This window comes from Mastigoproctus giganteus, chromosome 1 (assembly GCF_048544385.1).
Source record: "Mastigoproctus giganteus isolate SK-2022 chromosome 1, ASM4854438v1, whole genome shotgun sequence".
Taxonomy (NCBI): Eukaryota; Metazoa; Arthropoda; class Arachnida; order Uropygi; family Thelyphonidae; genus Mastigoproctus; species Mastigoproctus giganteus.
Window position 1 is genome coordinate 267293397 of NC_143575.1, and position 12146 is coordinate 267305542.

The following is a 12146-nucleotide window of genomic DNA, read 5'->3' on the forward strand; positions in this document are numbered from 1 at the left end:
ATTTATGTCCCCTTGTTCGTAATCTGAACACGTGGAAGAATCTCATCAGAATTCAGCATGCTCAACCCATTCCAGGCCTTATACTCCTCAATCAGATCACTTCGCAGGTGCCTAGTCTCCAGTTGCTGCAATTTGCAGAACTTAAGCATCTCTTGCTAAGAGCATCCCTTCATTCCCCTCACCAATCTTGTTGCCCTTCTCTGTACACACTCAAGAAAATCTACATCCTTCCGAAAATGAGATTTCCAGACCTGTACGCAGTACTCAAGGCGTGGCCTGACCATTGCCTTATACAGAGGGACAATCACCTTCTTTTCCTTGCTAGCAAAATTCCTATATATCATTGACAAAACCCTATGACCTGCCCTGGCAGCCTGTCTGCATTGCTCAGAAAACTTCATATCTGGCTGCACAATTACTCCCAGGTCTTTTTCATTTTCTACCACCTTCAGTGTAATACCACACAGTTGGTACGTTTCTTTGGAGTTACTTCTACCCATACGGAGTACTTTGCATTTGTCAATGTTAAATTTCAGTTGCCAATTCTTAGCCCATCTGCCCAAATTTTCTAGATCCTGTTGCAGTAGCACACTGCCATTACTGTCATTAACAACCCTGCCAACCTTTGTATCATCTGCAAACTTCGACCCTAAACTTGATATAGTTTCATCAATATCATTGATAAACATACAAAACAGTGGACCCAACACCGAACCCTGTGGGAACTCCATTAACATTAGTCCACGAAGAGCAGCACCCATTAATTACCACCCTGTCTTCTCACACTCAACCATCCTTTTATCCATTGTAGCAACTTACCCTTAATACCATTCTGCTCCAATTTGTGCAGTAGTCTCTCATGTCAGAAGTCAAAAGCTTTCCTGAAATCCAAGTATATGATATCAAAATTATTTTTTGCATCCAGTTCCTTTGTAACCACATCATAATACCCAATCAAATTTGTCAGACAAGTCTCTCCCTTACCAAACCCATGCTGTGTCTGAATCATTTCTGAAGTCTTATCTAGATGACCCTGCAATGCATCTTTAACCAGTGACCATTATTTTACCTAGACAGAAGTTAAACTAACTGGTCTGTAATTACTCGTGTCACCGTTCGACCCCCATTTGTGAATTGGGGATGCATTTGCACATCTCCAGATGTGGGGACCTTCCCTGAATCCAAGGATGCTCTCAGAATTACGGCCAAGGGTTTGCTTAAGTTGTCACGAGGAAATTTTTTAAATGTGTTCTTACTTTCGGTTTTGTTTCCTTCGGATTCTTTCGACTTCAACATACTCTCAAGTTTAGCTTCATAATTTCCTTCAGAATTTTTCAAATTATCAATAGCATTGAAAGTTCTAGTAATTTATTTATCTGTGTGTACTATAGTCATGCTGCGACTTTTTAAAACTTCTGAAATGGTAAGAGAGCTCATGCAGGACGCGATCATTAATGCTAAATCGTTAAAAAATATCAGATTTAAAAGCTTTAATAATTCCGAATATTTAACTTGAATATTTACCGTTTGCACAAAGCAGGATAATTTGGCTGAACTCCAGTATAGGGTACATCGATGAAAAAACCACTCAGTGCTGTGATTGACGGTCGAGTTCTGCGATTGGGTGATTATTGTGGAGGCGTTTACTGTCTGACTGTTTTGTGTCGTCGAGGAGGGAATGCTTAGCTTAAGTAGGTATCACCTCCCATCCCGCTGTTTTTGAATCGGAAAATGAGTTTGCGATCTAAAAACGTGCCAAGTGTTGGGGGGGGGGGGAAACACCTCAGGCATATTAACCTAGGACAGTGGGCGGAGTAACTTGTCAATCCCTGCTTTCACACTGTTTTGCTAGCCGCCGTGTTGGAAAGGATACCCTAATGTGGAGTTTTAACGATAATTTCTCCAAACCACAAATGCCATTTGCAAGCTAGAAGCTGCCCATTGTGGCCTGAACATATGATTAATCGTTATAATTAACACTTTGGCAATCATCCTTAAATCGCACTGGTTTTGTGGAGATTGGTGATATCGTGCATACAGTTTATCTAGAAATATTTCAAAACGATTCACTTCTTTTATATTTTTTATAGAATCATCTAATGCTAATTTCAAACATGAGCCAAGCAATGCCAAATAATTTATGGAAATTGTTGTAAAAGTCTGGTTGAAACACTGGACTTTTACCCCAACATTACGCTTGCACCATTGGATAAGATTTTCCTTTAAATATTTTTCAGAACCACAGCTATTTAGAGCTGTAATTACACTAGCATGTGTGCATTTAGGAGTTGCTTTTCTAGTTCAATGAGATCTATAAAAATCATATTAGTTCAGCAAGTTCAACATGTAGTTTGACTTTGTTTGGATAATGTTGCCAACTCATCAATTATTATGCAATTTGTATTCATAGAATTATTTGATGAAATAACTCACTATGAACATTAATTTTCTTCATTACACTGGCAGAATCTGTAGAAGCAGATTTTTCTTGGCTTTTCCAAAAAAAAAAAAAAAAATTAAAAGATTGGATTGCCTTTGCATGGCTAATAAATTTTAAAAAGTACTTAAAAAAAAAAAAAAAAAAAAAAAATATATATATATATATATATGCATAGATTTCAATAAATATTTGATAATGAGCAATACACTTCTCCATGACACAGAAACTCAACTCATTACTTTCTTTGTCACACCTACCCTCATACACAAATCAGCCTATCTCACTTGCACACTTATCCCTACCATGTGGCTTATTACAACCGTTCAGAATGAATGTAGCTGACAAATACAAGACAACCATGATTGCGCTGCAGAATCATAACCATTGAATTCAGAATTTAATTTGTAAAATAAATGATCGTTTCAACAATGGGCTCACAAATTTTAAGAAAAAATAACAATGGGCTCTCGTAAAACCACTATAGCTCACCACTGCTCTTCTCTGTACTTATCCAGCAGCTCTATATCCTTTTTAAAATGAAGTCTCCAGACCAGTATGCAGTACTGAAGGTGGCCTGACCATTGATTTATGATGGGATAACCAGCCACTTATTCCTCCTGGAAAACTCCTATGTATCATAGACAAAACCCATTAACTTCATATCTGATTGTACAATTACCCCAGGTCATTTTTATTTTCAAATAGCCTGTGTACTGCACAGATGGTATGTTACTGCTATCCATATGCAGTACCTTGCATTTTTCAATGTTAGACTTCAATGGCTATTTCTCACCCATCAACCCAATTTTCCTAGATTTTATAGTAGCTCACATTGATGACTGTTATTAACTACCCTGACAACTTTTGTATTATATTGAACAATAAATTTCAGTCATATATTGTTACGGGAAGAAAATAAGTTTACTTTCTAGATTTTGGGGTGCTCAACATGGAAATAATGCTTAAAATGGTAGATTGGCTCGTTTTCAAAAAGAGTAGTTTTTTTATTTTTATACAAAGTATTTTTTATTTATATGGTAAGATGTAGTTATGAACATACTATATCAAACAAGGCACCTTTTACCCTTTCACTTGTTTTCTGTATTTATTAATGATGGTAGAGCAGGCTTAATGTCCAAGCTGGTGGTTGTTTGCAGATGATACGAAGGTCGGCAGGGTTGTTAATGAGAGTACGCTGCTGCAACAGGATCTAGAAAAGTTGAGCAGATGGGCTGAGGTGGAAACTGAAGTTTAACATTGACAAATGTAAAGTACTGCATATGGGAAGCAGTAACTCCAGAGTAACATACCAACTGTGTGGTACTACACTGACAGTGGTAGAGAATGAAAAGGACCTGGGGGTAATTGTGCAGGCAGATATGAAGTTTTCTGAGCAGTGCAGATGGTCTGCAAGAGTAGCTCATGGTGTCTGGTCAATGATATAGAGGAATTTTTCTAGCAAGGATAAGGTGATTATTCCCTTGTATAAGGCAATGGTCAGGCCACACCTTGAGTACTGTATACAGGTCTGGAGGCCTCATTTAAGAAGGACGTAGAGCTGCTGGAACGAGTACAGAGAAGGGCAACAAGATTAGTGAATGGAACAAAGGATTGGTCTTACAAAGAAAGGCTTAGTTTTGTAAATTAGTCTGGAGACTAGGCACCTGCGAGGTGATCTCATTGAGGTATATAATGCCTTGAACGGTTTGAGCATGCTCAGTGCTGATGGGATTCTTCCTCTTGCTCAGAATAATCGCCTGAGAGGGCATAAATTGAAATTGAGGAGAGTTGTAGGATAGATGTGTGGAAGTTTGCCTTTAGCCAGCTGGTGGTTGATTGCTGGAACAAACTTCCATCTGTCGTTGTAGAAGTTTATAGCTTAAATAGATCCAAGGCAGAACTAGACAAACATTTGGTGCGAGTGGATGGGTGAAATCAGGTTTTTTGGTTTTTTTTTTGCTGATGCTATATAAACTTGCTTTCTTGCATCATGTAACTCTACTAATGCTAATCAGCTTCGGGAGCATTCCTTTTCACCATCCAACAATATTTGGTTAACATGGCGGCACTCCATTTGCTTTTGTATTTTTTTTCCACTGCTGCGATGTCTTGATTGAAGCACTCAAAATGTTCGTCGCTGATGGCACCAGTTTTGCAGGAAGAAATCCAGGTGCGAGTGCAATGCATCTTCAATGACATGTTGCACCCATTTTTCGTAACAAATAATGAGATCTTCCACAAGCTGCCTGTAGTTGCTGGCTTTAACATTTCCTAGAAAACCGAAAAGTTGAAACATTTCAAAAGGCTTTACATACTGATTTCTCGCTAACACTATGGACACATTTGAACTGTTCATCTTTGTAAAGTCGTCTTATTTGTGGATTAATGAAAATGCTTGCCTTAATCTTCTCTGTACTCTCTTGGTCCCCTGGTTTGGGCAACCTGGGGAGGGATTGCTGGTACCCACCGCTATAGCACTTCCTCTGGTGGGTAGGTTATGTTCGTGTCAGACGGCACCTGGGATTTCTCCCATCTCCACTTCTTCTGGTGGGTGCGGGATTTGTGCAATACAGCACACACAGGGAACAATAGACCCACAAGGTAGTTGAGGTTCGCCACAGTACATGCACAGTTGTGACCCACCTCCCGGTAGTGTGGTTGGACATTGGGCAGGCTTTCCAGGTGATAAAGAGGCCAGAAACAACTAAACACTCTGCACAAACAATAACACAACACTACACACATTTCTGGCCTTTTACAGAGTTCTGTATCCATCACAGTTTACCAAGGTGGTGATGAACAGATGTTCAGGTGCCGTCCTACAGAAGATAATATACATGTCTACACGTGTACTAAGTCTTGGGAATTTCTCTTGCAAGTATGTGAATGCAGGACCATTCACTTCCAAAGCCTTCACAAAATTTTTCACGAGCCCCAGTTTGATTGATTTAGATCTACCAGAGGTACAAATGTTGCGTTCATTCCAGGTATTAATGATTTTGGCCAATTCCTCTTGTAGTGCACATTGAGGCCAACTCTTCTCGTAGAGCATACCCTTGGTACGACTATCCCACTCGCAGAGAAAGCAACAATAGTCAGTGTAACCCTTTTGTATTCCTAATAATATGGCAATTACCTTTAAATCACATCTGCCACTCACACTTCTGATAGTGTACACGTAAGAGGACATTCTCCATTTTTGCATATGTTTCTGTTTTGTGAACAGTATATGCAAGAGGTATATTGAAGGCAGTATATTTCCATTGTGTAATAACACAGCCTTAAGGCTAACCTTAGAAGAGTCTATGAATAATCGGCAATCTTTGGGAACATGCCTCATGTACATTGCTGCCATTAGAACATCAACATCCTTATGGTGAATTCACCTGCTTGAGAGAATTTATCAGACTTTATTTCAAGTACAAAATGTCACTTTCACAGAATGATCTAGAAGTTTCCACTGTTGTAGCCTCAAGGCCAGAAGCTCTGCCTTATTCTTCGGCAGTTCAAGATCTCTGATGAGGTCATTAAGCTCACTTTCTGTGATCTTATGAGGTTCAGAAGGATAAAGGTTTGGACAAAATGGTGGATCCTTGAGAGAGACAGCGGCTATACTTTTTTGTGTATATCAAGTTGATGTTCATCAGTGTCTTCATCTTCATTAGAGTGCAAAGAAAAACAGTCGGGTTGAATAGGTAGTACTTCACTGTACAAGGGACAAATTGCATATGGTAGGATATGTCACTGTCCACTTTTTCTTCATTGTCATCCTTTTTCTAATAGGAGGCATCATACAGAAGTAAGTCGTGATGTGATTTGTTGGCCACCATATCATGGGCACTGCAAAAGGCATGAAACATCCTTTTCGATTCACCCATGCATTGTTTTGATGAACAGGTAGTGAAGCATATGCGGAGTGCAGTTCTTTTCCTCGTTGCCTACTTTACAACCAAAATACAAAACAGTTTGTCTTCTGGAGTGAAATGGGAAGTTCCCCCCCCCCCTTTGGCTGATGCTAAATACGCTTGCTTTCTTGCATCTTAATACCTAACCACTGAACAGTCCTGCCCAACTTTTTGAAGTCATTTTGATTCCTGTGTCCATTCTTTAAATGGAATGTTTAATGGTAAGGTATCTTGTCATTAACTGATATACTTTATCATTTATTAGGAAGGTAAGTGTGAAATAATGAAAGTATGACAACAAATGCAAAATAAAAATTATTTCATTTTAATTTCATTTTAGACAAAATTCAGTTGAACAAATTTGTTGGCATTCACATACAGCTTTGGCCATCTGTCTACGACACGGGAAGAGTATGCTACAGTGATGTTAATTCACAGGATGCAGTGTGTGATTTTTTTTATTCTTTTATTTTTTTGAATTATGCATAGAGTTAAATTAATTGTCCTGAGTTATAATAAAGGCTTGCACATCATGAGTTCACAAGCAGATTTGCCACACTTATTTTCAGTGATCATCACAGAAACAAGTTTCTCCATCTCTACCACACTGAAAAAATATATATATAACTCTGTCGATTAAATCTATTCCACCAACTTCTTTAATACACAACAAACTTAAAGAAGGAATTTCTTTCTGTTGTATTTCTCTCTTTATTATTTTGTTTCTTTCTGTTTGTCAACTCAGTAATCTGGATCTGAATCTGCATAGTCATAATCATCATCAATGGAAATCATGTGGGACATTCCTTCAGAATACTGCATTGAATTCATATTTTCATTTTTGGTCACACCTTCTTCCTCCATTGGGCTACAGTTTTCAATTACCCTGAAAAATAAGAGGAGAAATAGTAATCAATTGCTAATGAAATCAAAAATTAAAAGAAATAAAATAAAATTCATAGCAATATTTTCTCTATAGGAATTTAAATGTATTTTTGATTAGTTAAACATTCTTAGCGTTGCACAATCTGGCAATCTTCAGTAGCCATAAAGTGCACAGTATTTCTCCTAATTCTGAATAGGAATGATAAGATTTATAGTCTTTGACAGACAACTTCACATATACATATTATCACTTCCCAAGGTTCTAATACCTCTCATGTTTGGGGTTCACATAAAAAAAAAAAAAAAAAAACATGAGTGCTTTCATTACAGAAATTAAATGTATTATATTTCTGGTTAGCTAAGATGCTCAGAGATATATCAGTGCTCAAGACATACTGATATATAGATGCACTGCTATATCTCTGATATGTTCAAGCAGGCTAATCTGACAATCTTCAACAGATGAAAGTGCACAGAATTTCTCCTAATTCTGAAAAAGTGATGATAACATTTGTGGTCACTGTAGCCAACTTCATATATACATGTCACCACTGTTAAATGCCTTGTGACATTTTTTTTTTTTTTTTTCATACTGCAACAATTCAACAAGGTACTGCATTTCATTCAACAATAATCCCAGAATTACATATTATTCGGGCAGCACAAAACTCAAGGAGAATGAAAAAGGCCAAGGATAACTGTACATTCTGATATGAAATTTTCTGAGCAATGCAGACAGGTGGCTAGGGCAGCACATGGTCGTTCTATCAATGATACTCAGGAATTTTAACAGCAGGGACACAGGGATGATTCTTCTACAGTATAAGGCAAGGATTAGGCCACAACTTGAGAAGAGCATAAAGGTCTGAAAGCCTAATTTTAGGAAAGATGTAGACCTTTTGGAATGGATGCAGGAAAGAGCAACGATCAGTGAGGGGCACAAAAAGGGACTCTTATAAAGATAGACTGGTATGGAAACTAAGCATCTGTGAATTGGCATGTTTCTCAGATGATACACACAACGATGACAAACTTAAAGTGGAAAAGGATGATTGCAGGACAGATAGATATCTGGAAATCTCCTTTCAGACAGAGAGTAACCAATTGTTAAAATAAACTTTCACCTAGTATTGTGAAAATACATCTACAGAAGGGGCGGACAAATTAATGGAAGGAATTGGCATATGAAGTAGGCTTTTTTTTGCCTTATGCTATATAAGCTATCTTTCTTGCATCATTTTTCTACTACTAATATTCATATCAATTTGCTTTTAAAGTAGCCAAAAATATTAAATAATTATCTTTATTTCTGCTATGTCTAAGTATGGTACAAGAACTAATACTCATCACGGCGACATGGCCAGGAGTATACATTACGGCAGAAAATAATACATGTGATTAAAAATTGGGAAAGGGAAAGTTACATAAGAGAAAAAAAATATGAACATTGTAGCACAAATCATTAGCATTAGTAAAGGCATACGATGCAAGAAAGCAAGCTTATGCAGCATCAGCCAAAAAAACCCCCCTCCCATTTCACACCTCCATTCGTTCCAAATGCCTGTCCAGCTTAGCCTTAAATTTATTTAGGCTATCAACTTCCATAACAAGAGATGGAAGTCTGTTCTACCAATCAACCACCTGTTGGCTAAAGGCAAACTTCCACACATCTATTCTACAAATGACTTTCCTCAATGCCCCTCAGGTTCTTAATCTGAGCAAGAGGAAGAATCCCATCAGCATTCAGCTTGCCCGTGCCATTCAAGGCCTTATACACCTCAATCAGATCACCTTTCAGGTGCCCATTCTCCAGGTGCTGCAATTTGTAGCACCTGGAGACTAAGCCTTTCTTATTCTCCAGGCCTTTCTTTGTAAGAGCACCCATTTGTTTCTCTCACCAATCTTAATGCCCTTCTTTGTACTCGTTCTAGCAACTCTACATCCTTTCTAAAATGAGGCCTCCAGACCTGTACACAGTACTCTAGGTGTGGCCAGACCATTTCCTTGTATAATGTTTCCAGTTTAACATTGACAAATGTAAAGTACTACATATGGGAAACAGTAACCCCAGAGCAACATATCAACTCTGTGGTACTACGCTGACAGTGGTAGAGAATGAAAAGGACCTGGGGGTAATTGTGCAGGCAGATATGAAGTTCTCTGAGCAGTGCAGACGAGCTGCAAGAGTAGCTCATGGTGTCTTGTCAATGATATACAGGAATTTTTCTAGCAGGGACAGGGATGTGATTATTCCCTTGTATAAGGCATTGGTCAGGCCACACCTTGAGTACTGTATACAGGTCTGGAGGCCTCATTTCAAGAAGGATGTAGAGCTGCTGGAACGAGTACAGAGAAGGGCAACAAGATTAGTGAATGGAACAAAGGGTTGCTCTTACGAAGAAAGGCTTAAGTTTTGCAAATTACAGAGCCTGGAGACTAGGCATCGGCGAGGTGATCTGATAGAGGTGTATAAGGCTTTGAATGGCTTGAGCATGCTCAATGCCGATGGGATTCTTCCTCTTGCTCAGAATAATCACCTGAGAGGGCATAAATTCAAATTGAGGAAGGACGGATGTCGGATAGATGTGCGGAAATTTGCCTTTAGCCAGCGGGCAGTTAATTTGTGGAATAGACTCCCATCGCTTGTTGTTGAAGTTGATAGCCTAAACAAATTTAAGGCTCAGCTGGACAGGTATTTCGAACGAACGGAGGGGTGAAATGGGAGTAGTGGTTGTTTTTTTTTTTTTTTTTTTTTTTTGGCTGATGCTGAATAAGCTTGCTTTCTTGCATCATATGCCTCTACTAATGCTAATGCTAATGGGATAATCACCTGCCTGTCCCTGCTAGCAAAATTCGTATATATCATTGACAAGACTCTATGGCCTGCCCTGACAGCCTGTCTACACTACTCAGCGAACTTCATATTTGACTCCACAATTACCCCCACGTCTTTTTCACTTTCCACTTCCCTGAGTGTAGTACCACACAGTTGGTATGTTTCTCTTGTGTTATTGTTACCCAGATGCAGTACTTTGCATTTGTCAATGCTAAATTTCAGTTGCCACTTCTCAGCCCATTTGCCCAACTTATCTAGATCCAGTTGGAGTAGCATACTGTCTTTACTGTCGTTAACAACCCTGTCAACCTTTGTATCATCTGCAAACTTTGACATTAAACCTGATATACCTTCATCAATATCATTGATAAATACAGAAAACAACAATGGACCCAACACCAAACCCTGGGGAACTCCACTAATAACCTTTGTCCACAAAGAGCAGTGTCCATTGATTACCACTCTCTGTCATCTCCCACTCAACCATTCCTTTATTCATTGTAGCCAATTACCCTTAATGCCATACCTCTCCAAATTGTACAGCAGTCTTCCAGGTATAACAGTATCAAAAGTTTACCTGAAATCCACGTATATGATATAAAAATTTTTGGCATTCAGTTCCTTTGTGACCACATCATAGTATCCAATCAAATTGGTCAGACAAGACCCCCTTTAACAAACCCATGCTGTGTCTTAACTATTACTGCAGTCTTGTCTAGATGATCCAGCAATGCTTCTTTAACCAATGATTCCATTATTTTCCCTGGAACACAAGTTAAACTAAAAGGTCTATAGTTACTTGTGTCACCTTTTGAACCGCATTTGTGAATTGGTGATACATTTGCACCCCTCCAGTCCATGGGGACCTCCTCTGAGTCCAAGGAAGCTCTCATAATTATGGCTAAGGGATTGCTTACTTTCTTTGCTGCCTTCTTTAATATAACTAGATAGATCGTGTCCACTCCAGGTGCCTTTTTTATGTTTAACTTCAACAATTTCTCCTCCACTTTGCTATAAGTTATTACAAAATCACTTAGCTCTCTGTTAGAGTTTGATAAACCTCTGGCTCTCCTCTCATTGAATAACTCCTCATGTGTGAATGTAGATGCAAAATACTCATTCAGTTTATCAGCTACCTGAGCATTATCATCAATAGTCAACCCATCTATGTTAAGTGGTCCAATCTGATTCATCCCTTTCCTTCTAGAGTTTACAAAAGTAAAGAACTCTTTGCTGTTTTGCTTTGCATTCTCTGTCAAAGATTTCTCGTAAAGATTTCTGCCTTCACCTGCCTAACCTCCTTTGTGACTTGATTACAGACTAGCTTATATCTGCCATTGCTTCTGTGTCACCTGATACTTTATATGCATCCCATACATTTTTCTTCTCCGCCACGAGCCTCATTAATTCATCTGACATCCATTTAGACCTAAACCTTGAACAGTATTTCTTAGTTGGAATGAAAAGCCTAATAGCTTCCAAAATTAAGTCCCTGAAGGCTTCCCATTTAGAATTCAACTTTGGTATCATCATCAGTTGATCCCACTGTACAGAATTCAAAAACTGTCTGAGACCCCCTGTAGTCACCTTTACAAAAGCAAAAGCCCTTCCCTTTAGCCTTGATGTTAGTTACATCTTTAAGTAATTCCCACATCAGTACATTGTGATCACTGTCACCCAGTGGTTCCTTTATCTGCAAATTCTTAATGCATGAATAATCACTGCTGATAATCAGATCAAGAGTATTACTCTCTCTCTTGTTGCCTCTCAAACATGTTTCTGCAGAATACAGTCATCCAATAAATCCACAAAAGTCTTGCTAGTGTGCGAGTGACCAATCCACAAGTTCCAGTCAATATCTGGAAAGTTAAAATCCCCCATTATAAGACATTGTGATTTACTGGCCCACTCTATTTCTCTGCACAATTGCTCATTATACTCATCAGATTCATTATGGCTATAACACACACCTACTCTCATTTTTCCTTTCCCAGTGTTTATGTCACACCAAACAGACTGAACATTGCATTGTCCACCAACATCAATTGGATGCACTTCCTTAGATTTTATGTGTTTCTTA

General features: G+C 38.6%; 1 protein-coding gene across 1 annotated transcript in view; it reads right to left on the reverse strand.

Annotated features, from left to right (window-relative positions):
• Positions 1 to 6649: 6649 nt before the first annotated feature.
• LOC150091953 (serine/threonine-protein phosphatase 2A regulatory subunit B'' subunit beta-like) overlaps positions 6650 to 12146 on the reverse strand; it is a 120096-nt gene continuing 114599 nt past the window's right edge. The window contains exon 13 of the mRNA XM_090377535.1: positions 6650 to 7231. Within this exon, the coding sequence (XP_090233661.1) occupies positions 7087 to 7231 (145 nt within the window). The 3' untranslated portion in view covers positions 6650 to 7086. The remainder of the gene's footprint in view (positions 7232 to 12146) is intronic.